Source organism: Mirounga leonina, unplaced genomic scaffold (genome assembly GCF_011800145.1).
Source record: "Mirounga leonina isolate KUSES-001 unplaced genomic scaffold, KU_Mleo_1.0 Mir_151, whole genome shotgun sequence".
Taxonomy (NCBI): Eukaryota; Metazoa; Chordata; class Mammalia; order Carnivora; family Phocidae; genus Mirounga; species Mirounga leonina.
Window position 1 is genome coordinate 4658449 of NW_023270377.1, and position 19007 is coordinate 4677455.

The 19007-nt window shown below is 51.5% G+C and overlaps 1 protein-coding gene across 9 annotated transcripts in view; it reads right to left on the bottom strand.

Annotated features, from left to right (window-relative positions):
- Positions 1-19007, bottom strand: part of AGAP1 (ArfGAP with GTPase domain, ankyrin repeat and PH domain 1) — a 524731-nt gene that overhangs the window by 325542 nt on the left and 180182 nt on the right. For 5 of the 9 annotated variants that reach the window (XM_035006804.1, XM_035006801.1, XM_035006800.1 and 2 more), the window contains exons 3-4: positions 13353-13440; positions 12648-12659 (exon numbers count right to left, since the gene is read on the bottom strand). In XM_035006804.1, the coding sequence (XP_034862695.1) occupies positions 12648-12659; positions 13353-13440 (100 nt within the window). The remainder of the gene's footprint in view (positions 1-12647; positions 12660-13352; positions 13441-19007) is intronic. The other 4 variants (XM_035006807.1, XM_035006806.1, XM_035006805.1 and 1 more) reach the window with 1 other exon arrangement.

Sequence of the window (19007 nt, forward strand, 5' to 3'; positions counted from 1 at the left end):
CTACAGGAGGAGGCAGGGAGGGAGACAGGAAGGAGGAAAGGAGCATGCAAAACACAGGAGCCAACAGAGAAGAAAACAAAACTCAAAAAGCACAAGGAAACCCCTTACAATCGCTTCCCTTTCTAACGCAATTTAAGAACAGGCTCTGCAAACAACAAGAATGCCAGGGATGAGAATCTCGAATAGGAGATGAAGTGGAAACCCCTAGAAAGGAGAACCAAAGCGACATTTTGGAACAAATGAGTAAAATTTGTAAAACAAGGTACAGAAGAGACAGTGCTCCAAGCTGAGAGTCTGACACAGAGGGACAGCTTGAAATAAACAGCTGGTGAGATGAGAAAGATGGAGATAAACCCGAGGCAGAAGTTATCGGACAGGATGAAAGACCAACCTGACAGAAGGGTAAATGGGGTCGCGGACAACAAACTCCCCAAAAGAACTACGAGACTCTTGAGAGATAAAATACAAAGGAATTTTCCAGAAATAAAGAGAGATCTGCAGATCAAAAGACCGCACGATGTTCCAGGAAAAATGACACAGGATCTTAACATCACTTTAAAGAAGAGAAAAGAGAGGCGCTGGTGGAAACTGCTCCTGCCAGCAAAGGTGGGGTTTCTTATCAAGCAGCAGGGTTTCGAAGCTTCTCAAAAGAACTTTTCTCCAGCAAGGCTTCAAGACTTTTAAAAATGGTTGATTTTTGTGTAAGGCTGATGAATCACAGACCTGTGCCCCTGACACAAATAATACATTATACGTTGATTTTAAAAAAATTTTTAAAAATGGTTGATTAAAGCATTTTAAAATACGGATAACTGGTTTTGGAAGCGACTCGTAGTTAACAATGAACCGAGTATGTGATGCACCGAATGAGACCAAGAACGCGTGGATTTGGCCGTGTCGGGTAAACTCCTACATAAACGCAGAAACCCACCTTTTGGAATGTTATCAGAGTGGCAGCTTTAAACCTGGCCTTTAAAAATCCTTGTCCTGCAAGTGTCTGCACCTGAAATCTATCCAGACAAGCACCTTGCTATGGGACGTGTCCCATATTCTCACGGCCGACAAGCCGGGCACGCGTGTGGGGACAGCTTTCTGTGTGATGTCAGTCAGTGGAGCAATAACTAGTTCCCCCGCTGACTGGTGGATGTGTCACGGTGCGTTTAGTGCTTACCATGACTCGGGGGGGCCCTATCTGAACAATTCCACGGGAGGAGAGCAGCTGCTTTCATTAATTTAACACGGGCATTATGAAAGTCCAGCCTTTCTTTTTACATCCATACTTGTGGATCTATTTAGTGGCCGGGTACCTTGAAATAGCGAACAGGTTGATACATATTTTTTTTAAAGGGTCACTCGTGCAGCTCAGGCTTTCCTGACATCAAGCCAACAAAACCCAAACCAGGTGGACGGAAAGGTGGCCATACCACTGGAACCCGAGAGCCTCAGGCCCTTTGTGTTCCCAAGAAGGGCTTCACGGCTGCCTGTCCAGAGCAGCAAGTATGACCTGTGGAGAGCACTGTGATGGCCGGATGGTATCGCTGCTCAGACAGAAGCTGGAAAACGAAACGTCGGAGGAAGTGGTTTGTTGCTCAACAGTGACTGTTTCTTCACATCTTAGCTTCCAAGAGCTTTGAGGAATATGCAAACCAGTAGTTTAATACATAAAACCTATTGAGAGTTCTCTCCTCCAAATCATCTCTTTTTAAGACTAAAATAAACACAGCAACTCTGTGCAGGTGTGTAGCTTGGTTTATCCAGGCCAAGCTCCAATTTTCAACATCAGCGACAGACCCAATATCACTCTCGTTAAGTTTTATGAGTTTCCCCCACCCCCCCAAAAAACACTATCTAAAATTGCTGTCAAATACTATTATCCCCCCAAAAGTTGTCTGTAATTAGAGCTGCAGAAGCTCAGCTACTGCAAAGAATAACATATGCTCTGCATTGTCATCAACTCCAGAAGGCAGGCTGGGAGGCCGTAGAGCCCAAAGGTGTCCAGGACTCCACCCTGAAATAAGGGGAACGCCGTCTGGAAAGAGACCTCTGCTTGCGAAGGGCTTCCCACCTGCCTGCCCTCGCCTCACGCTGCAGGTGTCATGCTGACCACCCAGGCCTCTCACAGTGGGGCCCACCTCTGGGATCATGAGCCAAAGCTTCCTCCAGCCCCCAGACCTGCTGGGTCTGCCCTGGTTCCACACGCTCGGGATTTTCCTGCAATGCTGTTTTGGGAAGCTAGAACCCAAAGCCCCAAAGCTCACTTACGCTCCTCCACAGAACTCAGTATTTTCCCCAATAACTTGGCAGCTGTTCCAGGGGTCAAGCCCCCTGCAGTGGACGGCAGAGCCCAGCCCTGAGGCTACATGGTGGCCCAAGGTCCTTCCAAGTGCCCGGAGCCCAGCTGATGGGTCTGTCAAGTTGTGATGCTCGGTGGTGGTACTTCCAGGCAGCAACAAAGGGGAACAGACGCGACGCTGCCCACCAAGGTCAACCCCGGGCTCACACCTGCCAAGGTCAACCCTGGGCTCACACCTCGAGTGGTGCCTGTTCCTCCTGGTGCCTTCATTTCCTCATGTGAAAACTCAGGTAATCAGAGCACCTGACTCAAGTGGGCAAGGTGAGGGGACAGGAGGCCAGCCCACGTCAGCTCCCTGTCGAGTCCTTACATGTCACAAGCGCCTGGCAGAAATCAGCTAGTAGTTGCGACGTCACAATGACAACTTAGCGATTTCCAAATGCAAACTCACACTTGGAGAGTCTCAACCTGCAAACGCAGTGATACGGGAGTGCACCCAGGACCAACCAGACAGCAGGACTTTGCCTAATACTTGGTCCTAAATCCACACATTCTGGAAGATCCAGGAGAACAAGTCAAAACAGCTCATGAAATAGCAAGTCTTCAACAGTGCTTCTTAAACTGCTCCACAGAATAGATTCTCCAAGTCTCCGCTACCAGCTTCTCCATGCTTGCATAAGCCTGACGTTGTTCCTAAGCTCCAGCCAGGCCTCCACACGAGCAAAGGGACAGAATGGATCTGATCTGCACTCCGGTGACACCGTTCGGTTCTTACAGCAGCAGGCAAGAGTGTTGCTGGGTATGAGTCTTGCCCAAGGGGGTCCATGAGCAGGTGCAGACCCTGCCCCCAGAACCCACTGAGTAGGTGGGGCAGGAGGTTGGGGGGGTGCGGTCCTGAATGTGCTTTCTAGAGAAAACAGTCCTACATAATGATGGCCCCCGCTCAGTAAAATCTGATTTATGACCGAATAGTAAACTGTTTATTGAAAATGTTCCAAAGCCCACCACTGTGGTTGTACTTGAACATTCCAGCATCTACTGTGGTCCCTGAAATAGCTTGTGTGGTGAACTTAATGCAATGTATTTAGTCCTAGACATTTGTTTCTTTGGGGGGAAATATACTTAGAGTTGTTTTATTTTTAATATTCTGCACATTTATTTTAAGCATCAAAAAAAAGGTAAACTTACAAAGAGTTTTGCAAATTGGGGTGCAAGAACCTAGCTCCTCACCCAGAATATTTAAACAAGGCTTCCTTGACCACTGAACGCCGTCTGGAAAGAGACCTCTGCTTGCGAAGGGCTTCCCACCTGCCTGCCCTCGCCTCACGCTGCAGGTGTCATGCTGACCACCCAGGCCTCTCACAGTGGGGCCCTCCGTGTGGCCTAGCACTGGTGTTGAGGGCCAGAGCGTCAGAGGTGGGGAGCGGGAGTGCGTCAGCAAGCATCAAACAGAAGCTGGATGCTGGGTTATTCGGCTACTAGCACATTGGCAAATGGTCTCTTCGTTCTCCACTAGTGTGATCCATATGAAAATAACTTTCCATTAAAAAAATAACCTGTCGCATAAACTCTATTTTTAAATACACAATCCTAGAATCAAATATGGAAAAGTAATGGCTTTCACCATTGCTCACTCACGGGGCACCTGGGTAGCTCAGTTGGGTTAAGCATCCAACTCTTGAGTTGAGCCTAGGTCACGATCTCGGGGTCATGGGATCGAGCCCCACGTCGGGCTCCATGCTGAGCATGGAGTGTGCTTGAGATTCTCTCTCTCCCTCTGCTGCTCTGCCCCAACTCGCTCTCACTCACACTCTCAAAAAAATAAATAAATAAATAACTACCCACTCACTACTCCCTGAATATAAGCAGGTATATGCTTCGAGAAATTAAAAAAGGCTGCTCACTGTTAGTTAGATCCAACCCTACGGAGAAACCGAGAAATCCTACATATTTTAACGAGCTGATGTTTCTACACACTGAGCATAGAGGTCCGCAAATTGTCACTAAAGGGCCAGATAATAAATAGTTTAGGCATTGTGGGCCGTATTCTCGTCTGCTGGGTTGCTGTTATTGGTTTATTTATTTTTACAAACGTTTAAAAATGCAGTGCCCCTTCCAGCTCATGGGCAGCCCCAGCCCAGGCGGGGCGAGCGCGGCCAGAGCCTGTCTCCCCTTTGACATTTCTCATGCCGATGCCTGCACTCGGTTCAGATGGCTGTTTTCCACCTTTTCTCTGGAGACTCGCTCTGACTGTTCCAGTCTTATGGAAACAGTGTATTTGTTTTAATGGAAGGGATCCAGGTTTTGTCTCCAGGCCTGTGTCCCCATCCTGGCGGGAGCTCTGGGCTGTGAGAACACCTGAGGCTAGTGCGGAGTGTGAGTTGGAGAGCACTGAACCTGCCAAGCACTGGGGTGTCCTCGCGGCTGGGGGGGTCGCTGCCTCTCCAGCTGAACCTGGCCCTGCACAAGGCCCAGGAAGCTCCTGCATCTGGAACATTCTGGAATAAGATCAGCTCGCATCGGTCCCTGGCGCACAGCGGGTGCCTGCCCAAGCTGGAGAGCACACCAGGGCACAGGCCCCGGACGGCACAAACACCCCCTGCGGCCGGTGCTTCTCAGAACGGACGCGCAGCCAGCACTCCTGACGGGGCTGCAGAGGACTCAGAGGTCAACGGGTTCCTGCAGTTCCTTCCATCGGGATGGAATCCGTTCCAACCTCCAGAGGTTGTCCGAGGACTCCTCCCCCTTGTCCCCACATCCCTCTCCAAAGCCAGGCTCCTGTAATGGCCTGTCAGAGGCCGGACCGCCGACTCCCATCATGTGTCTACATCAGCCATCCTCCCCGCCCAGGGGGCCTCTTTCTTCCCTGGGTTGCAAGGGAAGACGCACAGAGCAACCGGCCTGACCCCCTGCCAGGCTACGCGGTTACCGGGCACTTGGGTCCGGACAGTTCTTCCCCAAACCCCCACACGGGTCCGGGCGCCAAGCCTCCTCTCTTCGCTCGGCCTGAACCCGCTCCCCGCCCCCTGGAGCACAGAGGCAAGAGTACTGCAGGACGGTCTGTGCGCCAAGTCCCCAGCTCCACTCCATCCACTACTGGAGTGGCCCCCAAAGAGCAAGTGCTGTTTTCTTCTTTTGTCTCTGATGATATTTTTTAAAATAAGCAAAACAGTTTTGAAAAAACGGGGCTCGGGAAAGGGTAACAAATGCCAGCCACGCACGCTGCTCCTCGGGGTTCGCGTGAACAGAACGCAAGCCACCTTCAGACCCAGGGCAGCTGCCGCCCACTCATCAGGCCGGCACTAGATCCTGCCTCAGAGTCTCCCAACACGCTGCCTCCAGGAAGCCGCCCAGGATGTACAAAACATGACACTGAAGCTGACTCTGGTTTCCACTTCTGGCCTGGCTCAGTCATCAAAGAATTCATTTGGACCATATGAAACTGTCACCTGCAGTAGATCACTGGTAGCTCTACATGCACGCACACACACAATCGGGCCGTCATCCTCACCGTGTGTGGCTGGTTCCTGCGGATGCCCCGCCTTCCAGCTGAGGGCACCAGACTCCTGCACAGTCACATGACCTGGAGGGGCGTGCAAGGACACTCTCACTTCACCCAGATTCTCCCACGTAGTTTTGGCACTTGGCCTACTTCACTGCCGCTGACTTTTACCTCCCTCATCACCATGTCCTGGTCCTTGGAGCTGGGCATGACCCCTAAGGGGAGCTCGCACTTGGAGTTCTAAGGTCAAGCGAGCATGGTCTCACAGGATGTAACGTTTTCTTCAGACAATGTCGACCGCTCCATCTCTCATCAGCCATAACTGAAATGTGAGCTCCATCCATTCAAACTAATACCCAGCCTCCTCTGGAATGTCAGTCTCTCCACCCTGACCCACAGCCACGCAGGGAGCTTCTCCTAACCCCCGCAGCCTCCTCTCTGCACCAGACATAGCGTGCCCCTCACCCTCTCTTCACCCCAAGGCTGGCCTCAGCTCAGTATTTCTCCTTTTCTGTGCTGCCTTCCACAGAAAACCTCTCAACCCCGGTGGTCAGACCACCTCAGCGAAGGCATGGTTACAAGCATCTGATGTCTCCCACTTCCTAGGACCAGTAAAACAGACTGAGGGGGAGGGAGGGGTGCCGAGTTAAGACAACAGTGGGGAGGGGGATGCAGCAAAACAGCTTTGTGGGCTGATACCTTAAGATCCAAACAAATGCGTAAACATTCCAAAGTTTGCTGCCCTTGAAAATCAAGCAGGAGAAAATGCCTGAAAAGCCTGAGGTCCACGGCCAAAGTGGGCTCGGAGAAGTCAGATTTGGCAGCGGTAGCATGGGGTGAGTTCAAACAGTGCCCAGGGCACCTGCCAGGGCAGGTCCTCATGGCGCAAAGCCAGACAGCAGATCTGTGAGTCAGAGAAGAGCTCTGCATTATGAGCCCCCGTTGGTGACCATACAGAAGAGCATGGGACTCCAGCCAGGCAACCAGAGGGGTGTCAGATCTTCTGCTGGAGCTACTGAGACAAAACAGCCAACTCTCCTCCCCATCTCCTGGGAACACTAAGGATCACACGGTCATGAGGCCACCAATGGAACGCCTGCCACCAACTGGGGAGATCTAGCTGAGCACGAAGCCCACTGGGGCAAGAAGTGGGACAGACCATTCCTCATGACCTTACATGGATCAGTAGGGTTTTCTAGAGCGAAATCCGTCCCCTTAGCTGCTCCCAGTACACGAGTTAATAAATCCCTGCTCTTCTATGCAAGCTCCTTGAAGGTGACCATGTAGGGTCTAGGCTGATACAATGAATGTGCACCCTGTGGTTTCCAAATGAGAGCATGCCACTGCCTGGGCCAGTGGTGGACAGTTCTGCTGCCATTCAGACTGCCTGAGAAGGGAGCCAGCTGCCAGCAAGATGGCAGAATCAAGGCCAGAGGCAGGGACAGACGTAGCAACGGACCAGGGTGGGCCCAGCTTTGAGGGATCCAATGACTACTTTTTCATCTGCATACAGAGGTCATGCATTTAAAGCTCTAAAAAACACCTTTGGTATTAAGATTTCACTAGGAAAAAATGATCTGTAATTGCAAAGGTGAAACTTTCTGGATGCTCATCTCCTTTTTCCTAGTAAAGAAATGGTTTTGTAGCAACATGTGATGCCCTGAGAGGTCTCGGGAAAGCACCAGCTGTGTCAACAGCGTGCACCGTGCTATTTGGGGGCTCCGCATCACGTGGCCTAAGTGAGCACTCGTGGGCTGCAGGGGGAGCCTGGAGCTCTTCCCAGCAGAAGCCATCAGGCCCTCCTCTGAGTGCGCACAGAGTCTCCTTCAGCCAGGTGTAATGCCTTGCATTAGAGTTATCTCAACAGAAGGCTCTTCTCTCTGGAAGGTGCCCGGCTCTCAGGATGCGCTCAATTTCTTGTCGACTTAATTATAACAACATGGGAAGATGTGCTCTGAGTTCCAAACGACCAACTCGAAAACACATTTTGTCCTGCCAGAGCTGTCAATGCCAAAAACATGACGACCTCCTCATTCTTATTTTACAGCCTTCTTTTTCTTGTTCAAAACGAAGTAGAACGTGCTTCTCTTTTATGGTTTCTTTGTGGCTCTAGGGATAATCTCGGGATCCCTCTTCTATTCTGGACATCACCTGGCCCTCAGCATGGCTTCCGTGTGAGGGGACAGAGTTAAGAGCAGGTGGAAGAAAGCGAGAGGTCAGTGATATTTCCATGGCCAGAGGCGGGTTTGGAATGATTCGAGAATGTGAAAAAGACCTGCCTTGTGCCTGACCTATTAAACCAACCTACCAGCAGGCTGCTCGTAATCTCAAGGTTTACAGATAATCCTCATTAAAAAATTATCATGTACTCATAATCACTCAGTTACAAGTAACATGGCAAAATTATGTTAAAACATTTAAATGGCTGGATTTCAAAACTACTCAACTTTTATTAGAGTTTACAGATTTTTTTCATTGGGACTTTAAACAGCATAAGAGGACGTGTTTAGAAATAAGCCCCAACATCTGTTGAGCAGTGGTAGCTTACAAAAATTTTTTTAAGTTTATTTGATTTGGAAAGGGTTTTGGGGGCTGACGGCTTAAATGCGTTTCATGTGTCCCAGAAAATATGGCTAAGTGTTTACCACATGGTTTGTTTCTAAGCAACTAAGCAAACATTCATTAAAAAAATATTTCAGATCCTTGTGCTCCTGAGAACGTATCTCCTGCCCTGAGACAGACACATCTGCTGGGAAACTGCTGCTGGCAGAGCGCGGAGGGCAAGAGCGGGATGGGGGAGCGGGGGGGACAGCAGGCACTGGCTCCTGCCAGGAGCGGCGACCACAGAACTCTCCAGCCACGTGGGGCAGCGGCAGCCAGGACCTGGGCACCCTGGCACCTTTCACCCTGTTTTGGTTCCCACGGTTCCATGAAAAAGTAGCTAAGAGCAGTTAATTTTATAATCACAGGAGGGAGGGTCCATGGACATTCTTAAGCTTGTCTCTACCGACCTTAAAATCTTCCACTCGATCCACAGGACAGCTGAGTCTGGTCTTGGAGAGCCCATGTCCTGCACCACCAACATGGCAGCTCCTGGGTGGGAGCTTCTGCAGGCTCCAGATCCTTCTGCATGAACTGTCCGCACAGTTCAGCTGGGCCCACGGCCCGAGAGAGAAGAGGAGTAACGCGGGGATGTCACAGAGACAAGGTGTCAGAGCAATGGCCCCGTTTCTAAAGCTCCAAGTCCCTCGAGGACACCACAGTCCACAACCTCCCAGTCCTTGAGGGGTACAGTAGCTCGGGGCAGGTGTCTGTCAAGTCCCTACGGACACCAAACAGCCGAGTCTCCTTTCCTTTCTCTTTTTTTTAATTTTGAGGGGGAGAGAGTGAAAACCCGAGCGGCGGTCCCGTGGGGTCTACGGTGGGGAAGGTGCAGTGCACAGTGGATATTAAGCACGCACGTGAGGTGGACGCTCAGATTACAGGCCTGAAATACCATTCACAATTCTAATTAGCGCCATCAACAGGGTACAGATCACAAAGGAATCATTTTCACCTGCTTGTCTTTATGCGGAGTGAGTGACAGCTATGAAATCCCCATCAGAGGTGTGAAGGTCACAGACAAGCTCCTCTCCTCTGTGTGAAGCTCCCGGACACCAGCAGTGAGCACCTCCAGGGAGAGCGGGGGCAGCTCATGTCCCTCCCGCCCCCACGGGGAACAGGACAACCGTGCTCCGTGCAGCTCCCGCCGGAACACGGGTGCGAAACACACGGAGGGTCGCTGGTGGGGGGATTCCCTCCCGTGACACAGGTGTTTGAGTCCCAGCCCCTAACACCCGTGACGTGACCTCATCTGGACACAGGGTCTTCGCAGACGTGACAGACATGAAGCCAGACAAGAGCAGGGTGGGCCCTAAGTCCAGGGCCTGCCATCCCCGAGAAGAGTGCGATCTGGACACAGAAACGAAACCCCTGGAAGAACACTGCATGGGGACAGAGGCTCGGGACAGACCCGTGCTCAGAGCCTCCAGGAAGAACCAACCCCGTCAACACCGTCATCTCGGACTTCGGGTCTCCAGCACGGGGACAGTAAGGCTCTGGGGAGTGAAGCCACGCAGTTTGCGGCCATTTGTTATGATGACCCTAGGACTCAGACACGCACACATGCACGCACACGACTAAATGGATATTTGCCTGCACAAAAATTTCACTCCCTGGATGACTTTGATGGGATCACTGGTTCCCCGCTGAGTTACCCACTTTTGCATTGCTAATTTACTCATTAAAAAACACACATAATATTGAAATCAATCCCTCATTTAAACTGTGTGAAACACAGTTAAATTAAAACTACTGAAATCGTGTTTGTCAACTCTCTTTGCTATAAGAAAATCCATGAGAACGTATCACCCGGTTCAAACACAACAGCTGTTCTCCTCGGAGACCCAGCTACAATCCATGTGATGAAAAGTACATTCCAGCAAAAGTCCGGATCATCCCGCGCCAGTTTCCGACAGAGAGAACTCTCCTGAAAACAGAAGGCCTTCCCCACCGTAAACGGCCAGCAACGTGAAGATCCCGCGGCAGGTCAGAGTGGCGCTAAGGGGCATTTACACGTTAAGGAAATCAAGGAACAACCCTGTGAGGGCAGGAGAGCTCCAGCAAACCGTGTGCACTGGCCGATCTCACGGCCACCAGCAGCAGCGAGCCGGAGCCTGAAGTCACTGCCATGTGCAGCTGGGGGCAGCCGGTCTCTCCAGCAGGTGTAGGAGGAAAGGAGGACGAGTTACAAGCGGAGAGCCCCACAGCTCACTGGATGTGCACTCCCCCAGCATGGCGCTGGAGACGCCCGTCATCAGCTCGCTGCCCCCTAACCTGACCCTCTGTCTCTGCAAGTAGTTGCGGGTGGGGCTGAGCTATGATCGGCTTCATCAGCCGCCTGCACGCATGGGACGGGATTCCATGGCTCCGACGCTCTCCACAAACCTGGGCAATGTTTCGGTACATTCCAACTCCAGAACAGCCTGAATGGAAAGCTTCTCAATGAAGTAAGCACATGTAATCAGTCGATGTTATTAACACGTTCGACAACAACCAAGATCACTTTCCAGCTACAGGCTCCCTGGCAGAATTCCAGTTCCAGAAAGAACTCCAGTGTGGACAGTGAGAAATCAAGGCTTTCCTCAATCATGTCCTTGCTGAAACAACCTGATTCTCCTGCTGCTATGAGACTCGCCCAGGCCAGGGGACAGGAAGCGGCAGTCAGTTCCCCGGCCTCCCTATGAGGCAAGGATGTGGCCACCTGCCTGGTTCCAGAATGGCACAAGCAGACAGCCCCTGGGAAACAAAGATTCAGGGGGGCTATGGGGTTTCCAGGCATGCGGCAGCACCTGCCCGCAGTTCATTCTGCAGCCAGAGGCCCTGAAGCACGTCCACTCAGGAGCACATGGGGGCCCCACCCTTGACCCGAGTCACACGTGAGAGAACAGGTGGGCGGCCTGAGTCCCTGGAAGTCAAGAGAAAAGATCATGGAGTCTTTCCCCTGATCCAGGACACCTTGGGCGCAAGCCCCACTGTGCGGGATGAGACTTTGCAGATGAGGAAAGGGATGCCCTTTGGTGTACTCATCATGCACGCTTCTACCCTATAGGGTATTTTTAAAACTGTACGCAATGCCATGAAATTTCAGTAGAGTAAAATGTGTTAAACAATCAAAGGAGGGGGTTCATTAGAGACCACAGTTTAAGTCACCCCACTGAGTATAATTTGCCTGAAATATGAACATTAGAGAAAAATGCCTTCATGCTCATCAAAATATAAGGGTCCCTTGCAAAGAAACCCCAAATGTGATGGAATAGACCAAAAATAGGACATGGGAAAACAGCAAAAGCCCCAGTAATGACAAAACAGCCCTACATGGGGAAGGGACGGGCGTCCGTGACTCAGGGGCTCTCGCACTGACCGCACTGGACACTGAACCAAACTCGGGAGAAGCCGGAGCACTGGCAGCAAAACCAGGGGCCCAGACCGTATCACCGGCGACCCCTGAACGGAATCGGGGCATGTAAGGAGAGTGTGGGCAGATTCACTCGAAGAGGTGATCGTGTCAAGTCGGGTTAGCCCACCCCTCAGCATCTGATGTCATCAACAATACCTAACCCCAACAAAGATGCAGAAAGGCCAAGAAAAAAGCTCCAGCCCCGGCTCCCTCAGCGCAATCAAAACGACTACGGCTAAAATCCACGCTCAGACACCAAGGAACAGACGCGACAGCAGCGCAGCCCAGGCACAGATCCCAGGGAGGAAGTCAGAAAGACCCAGAACCTTCTCTCCCCCCACCCCTCTCCAGATCGTGCCTTTCCCAGCATCTGTGTTCATTCTCCATTGGACAGCTGGGGGCTTCTCTTCGATTCCCAGCTAGGAGCCTCCGAGTCTGATCTCCCTACGCCCTCAGCTCCACGTGGATAACGAAGAAGCGGGCCTTTCCCTGAGGCGACCACCACAAGGTTTTGATGACAGGGTTGCAAAGCTCTGCAGAATGATGGCAGAGCCCCCAGAGAGCCCCAGAACGCCAGCCTTCCGTACCCTTCTGAATGGTTACACAGTCTCCAGGACAAGAGTTAAATACTAGAACAGGTGTTACAGGGAACATGAGAAGCTACTCAGGACTACTGCTAAGGACACAGCTAAGGGACAAAACAGGGTGAAATGTGTAACTTAAATAAAAGGGTAAAATGAAACAGAATCGATGGCACACGGAACAAGGAGGAAGGGAACACTACAGTGCGAAGTTGAGCCTGTCCTCTCTCTTCAAACAAGACAAGCGCTGCCATGAAGAAAACGTATAGTTACCTGCATCCATATCTGCAAAGAATGGAACAGCCAGTAAGAGAAAGAAGGAACCAGAAATTCAGTGTCTCAGAATTGGATTTTAAAAGGTTATACGGAGAGAAAATATCATTCAGAAAGCCGCCTGTGAACTCTACATTGATTAAAGACACAGGGATTGCATGGCTTCCTGCTGTTACCGTAATTTCACTTAAAGCAAAAAATAAAATATGAGTATGTTAACTGAAGCAAAAGCCTAATGGCAAAAGAAATCTCTTACTCTCATGCAAAATGACTCTTACGTGTTTATAATAGAATATACGGGGAAACATACTCAAACATGTGGTGGTGGTCATCTGAGAGGCTCCGATCCGTGACCAGGTAACAGTACATACAAGTTATGGATAAACTCGATATCCAGATCAGAGAACTGTCCGAGTAATATTTAAAGGGGGTGACACTGGATTGCCATTTGAAACGCCAGGACTATTACATAAGAAATAAAATCAACAGCATTTCAAGGCTCTACTCTACTGTTCTAAATGCCAAAGTAAATATGATCAGTTAGCTAAAAATACTATGGAAGAAATGACACACCTAAGGATTTTTACTGCTTGGTATTTTACTTTCTTGAAGTGTGATGCATCATCATCATGATTTAGAATATGCGACAGAAAAATTTAATGAACTAAACGCTCTCGAGCTTGAGACAGCCTGCAGACAGCATACCTTCGGGAGACTCCTCCTGGACGTACGTGCCGGTCAGATACCGGTGCACCAGGGCCGACTTGCCGCTGGCCAAATTACCCACGATCCCCTGAAACACATAATCGGACGACTGTTCATTATCATTACATCACTCTACTCGTCAATCTGCAAACAGAGAGAGGTTAACATGTACGGTAAGGCGAAGCATGATCATACCCAAGCATCGGCTGGAAGGCCCAAACCTGGCTTGTTAAATTCTCCTCCTGAGTCAAAGGAGTTCCTAAGCTCTCACTTTCCACCTCCCGTTCTTGTCGGTCTCGGGGCTCCGAGGGCGTCAACGCCATCAGAGCACACACGGACAGTGGCCTTCTTCCTGAGACTTCTTGCAGCTTGCCCATCAAGGACCCCCCTCCCCATATTTTTACCTTTCCCTTCCCCACCAGAACTCTCCTCTCTGCATTTAAGCATGCCCAAATCCATTCCTTAAGAAAAACAAAACAAGAGCTCTGTCTCAGGACGCAGGTCCCCTCGTACCAGAGCCAGGCTCTCGGCCATGCTCGCCCTCCCGGTCCCGCGCTCCACCCTTACAATCTCAAGATTTGGTCCAAGAGCTACAAGGACGCTGCCCCTGAGGTCAGCAAGGACTACATTTCTCAGAGCACTAGCCTTTCTCTTGCTCCTGACCCAGCCCATCACCAGAAGCTGTAGATGAGCCGCGCTTTCTTCAAACTTTCCGCCCTGTGCTTCCTCCTCGAACTTCCTCTCAGCCCACATGGGCTCCTTCCAGATCTCCTAGTTTCTTCTAGATCCTTGACTCCCATGCCCCCAGTGTGCCTGGCCACATCCCTCCAACCCCCAGTAAGCTACTGATCCCAAATCTCATTCTCCAACCCCCCACCAGGAGAACTATATAAGTTCTCTGCATGCACCCCACACCATCCATGCTGGTACTCAAACCCCAGCACCCCCAGACCTCACCGCTCTCCCCAGTTTGTTCATCCATCTCTATGGCCACACCCCACCCAGCCTCTCAAACCAGAAACATGGAAGCCATCTCAGACTCTCACCCTTCCCAGTCATGGAGCCCCTGCCCTCAGGAGCACCTTCCCCGTCACGCTGGGGCAGGCCTGCCGTCCACTGAATCACGGGGCAGATGTTAGCTGGTCTCTCTGCCTACGGGCTCCCTCTTCACCCCTAGAGTACCAGAGAGATTCCTGGAAACTGCCTCATCTTGATAGGCCTTGCTGTCTGTCTCCAGACACCTGGACCTTTCCTCATCAATCACTTCCTGAAATACTATTCCTGCTCCCTGGTCAGCAAGCAGTTCAGATGTCACCTCCTCTGAGAAGCCTTCCTGATGCACAGCCTCAACTGGACACCTCTCCTCAAAACCTCCTCCATGCCCTCCTCATGACATTGTCCCATGACCTTTATTTTACCAGCATCGCTATACGGGTCTGATTGGCGATGCTGACGATTCCTGAAGGGCAGGGTCTGGGTCACCTTGTTTCTGGGTCCCAGCGTCACCCCAGCCTGGGCAGCCTCCCACCAGTACTGGCCCCATAAACGAGCCAACGAGTGAATGATCCAGTACGAGTACAAACAGGGGCACAAAGCCAGGTGATGTGGGCAGATCCTCAATAAAGATGTTTCCCCTCCCGATGTGACTCATGTCTTCTTTTTACCCGGGGGCTCCATAATCTGAGAATTTCTACCTATTAATTATTCTTTTGCTCAAGGGTACCTGCTGTTTGTCAGCTTCATGCTGAGAAAATCCAAACCAGTATGCCACAGAATTAAATTTTTAATTAAGATTAGAGTTTCTCTTTCCTGAGGAGGAAAATGCTCAGAATCAAACACTGCTCAGTCTGTGCTTTCTGTGTGCGGCAGTCATTCCTTCCTTACACACCAGTGCTCTGCAAAGAATGAGCTGACCCTTCGGGAGGAGAAAATCAGTCAGTCTTGGGGGCGCTGGGGGGAGGCATGTGCTACGGTTTAAATGGCCATTTCACAGACCTTCGTATAGTCACACCCCATGGGCCTTATGCTAATCTGCAACACTGGCAGGAACTAACAGCCCGCTATAAGGAGGAATAAAATGAGGGACGGAAACGCTCCTGAGGCCATAAAGCTCCACTGGAATCCATGAGAGCTACTGGGTGTAAAAAGGAGAGCATGGACCCAGCCCGATCACCGTCTACAGGCTTCGTGGAGAGACACACAGGAGTGGGTCCGGAAAATCGCACACAGGCCCGCCTACATCTGGAGGCAGTCACTGTCATCGTGGGCGGGCCCCGTCCTCTGGGTGGGCCGCGAACCCTCAGGGGCCCTGCTCACATCCTCCGGTCACACGGGGGAAAAGAGTGCCCTCTCCTTTTAGACGGATTTCTCTGTCGTCCACACCTCACCACTTACCTGCGAAATGTGCCGTCTGCTGAAAAGGAAGTCAAGGCTGCCAGGAAAAATCCCAGTTGCGAATTCAGGGAAAACCCCCAGATGGGCTGTGACCAGAGGCTCCCCCTACGGGCAGGATGTAGAGGGGGGGTCTCCTCTGTCTGCCCACATACCAGCCCTGCACGCCTGCTGCCCGTGAGCAGCGTCCCGATCCAAGAGCCACTGGTCACTGACTGTCTCGCCACAACTTCAGAAAACCTAAGGCATGGCACCACCACTCGTGAAAGAAAGCAAACGCTGAAATTTCTCCTGACAGATTCCAGAAGATTTGTTGCAAAATATCACATAAAGAGTCCACTTGAGGCTTGCGATTATGTCATGTACTTGCTGCATCGTGCCAGTCAGGGGTTCCGAAGGCGCTGACCTAAGGGGCCACCTGTCTCGGGGGTGGTGTGTCAAACAATGAGAGCACAGAGGCTGCTCTGAACAAAGGAGCACTTTCTGCAGAGACTGAGAAGTCCTCGGTGCAGAAGAGGAACCCGCTGGGGCGGCCAGGGAGGACGAGCCGCCTGCCCTCCCACGCGGGGCCGGGGCGGGGGGGGGCGCCCTGACCAGAGCCAAGCAGAGCCGGCTGTCCTGCAGGGGTCCGTCCATCCACATGCAGGTCAGGGGCGGGACATACAGAACCTCCTCCGCACGACTGCAGAACCACGTTTCCTCATCTATGGGACGGGGCTGACCCTTCAGCACATGTGCACAAACCTCAAGACAGTTACGTTTTGGGAACACAAATCCATGCTGCCTATTAATGGAATCACCTCCTTCGCACACCTCTGAGCATTCACTCCAGGAAATTACACGCTTTTGAAATAGCAGCAGAAAACCAGTTTTTAGTAGTGAGCATCCCAATTATGGGCTGGTATGAACGTGTGGGCTCTAGCAGAACCCCCAACAACCTACCAAAATCAGGTCTAAATCAGAGGGTTGGATACTCAACAATCACAGTCAGACTGTAATACTGTCAAAAGGGGACCCCTGGCCTCCTGGGGCTCGTTCAAGTTCAGTTCATTAAACTTAAATGAAAATTTAAATTGGGCTCCTCGGTCGCACTGGCCACCCTCCAAGCGCTCGGTGGCGGCCACGTGGGGCCAGCAGCTAGCGGCCTGGGCAGCAAGACACAGGAGGGCCCCCGGGAGGAAGCTCAGCGGGCAGTGCTGACGCGGGAGTGCCCAGCCCAGGTTCAATCCCGGCTCCACCTGCTGACCGCCGCTCGCGGGGGAGCCCCCAGGACGCTGAGGGCGCGTCCTCCTCTTGAAACGGGGCAACAACAGGACGTGGCGCACGGGCGGCGGGCAGGCGGAAGTGAGCTGCCTGTGTGACGCACTCACAACAACCTGCCCTGCACAGAGGCCGTGGCCCCGCGGCCTCATCACAACAGCGCTCCCGCTGCTGGGCTCCGACCGCAGACAGAAAGGCGCTTTGGCGGTTTCATGAGCTGGAGGCCGTGTCTGCAACTGGTAAATCTTCCCGAAAAGCTCCTAGTAACAGAGTTGCCAACTCTAGCATTCATTCGACAGGCATTTCCTGAAGGTGCCCACCCGGCAGGATCAATCCTGAGCCAGGCACGGCGGTCACAAAACCCGAGAAACAGGCAGTTGGCTCGAGGCCAGTCGTGCAGACCCTGGCTTCGGGAAGGGCCGCGGGACGGACAGACCCCGTTCTCCCACAAGGAGAGAAGCCTGAGGCAATGCTGCAGAGAAAGGTCACAGCTCTGGAGGGAAGGGCGAGGAGAACGGGAAGGATGGGCCCCGACGAGGGCAGCCGGCGATGGCCGGCGGGACGGGCATGTCAGACGGGACAGGAGGGCCTGAGGACCACACCTGCAGATCCCAGCGTCCCTTCCCACGTCATCCTTTATTTCTTAGGTTTAAAACATGTTTTTCCTGGTAACCGAAGTCACATACGCTCTCTTCAATGTCTGGACGTTCCTTGTAGCTCCATCTCCTCACCTCAGAGGCAAGAAATCTGAAGGGTCCTGCCCCTGCCCTGGGTCACCCACAAAGCCCCACTGCGGTTGGGGCCAGGGGGTGTCCAAGGGCCCTGGGGTGGGGGGGGCTACTGGCAGACAGGCTGGAGCGGCTAACAGCAACACAGACCTCGGAAGAAAGGGCACACGCAGGGGAAGACCGTATGTGCACAGGTATACACGAGGGGCTGGGGGAGACCAGAGCAGGCCCGTGTCCAAGCCACGTGGCACGGGGGGCATGAAACCAGGATGGCCTGCCTGCGTCCTACAGTCAGGGCTCACCACTGGAGCAGTTCGAAACACACACACGCCACACACAAGCACACACACATGTACACGCAAGTACACACATGCGCACACACCAAACACGCACACACATGCATGTATACACACATGGCACAAGTGCACGTGTGGGCACATATGTATATGCAAGCACACACATGTACACACGTGCGCACACCACACAGCACACATGTATGTATACACATGCCACAAGTACACACGTGTGGGCACGTATGTACATGCAAGCACACACATGTGCACGCACATCACACACGTGTACACACAAATGTATATATGTATACACAAGCATAAGTACACACAAACGTATATACATGCACACACACACGTACACACACCAAACATGCACGCACATGCATGTATACACACATGACACAAGTATACACGTATGTAGGTGCAAGCACGCACATGTGCACACACCACACGTGTGTGTATACACATGCCACAAGTACACACATAAACGTATATACATACACACAAGCATACACACATGTACGTGCACATCACACATGTGCGCACATGCATGTATACACATCCCACAAGTGGACACGTGTGTACACACAAGCACACACATGTACATGCACATCACACACATGTACACACAAAAATGTATATATGTATACACAAGCACAAGTACACACATAAAGGTATATACATACACACAGGCATACACACACACCACGCACAAACACACAGGTATACATATATGTACATATGCCGTACACATACATATACACACGCCATACATACACATATGCACACATACAAACATATACACACGTATACATGCATATATATACATACACATGTAAATACACCACAAATATACACCCACTTATACATACATGTACGTATCATGTGCACACACCACAAACACGCATATAAATATATACACTCGTATACATGTAAACATACACATCTCACACAAATATACATTTTTGCATATAAATATATAC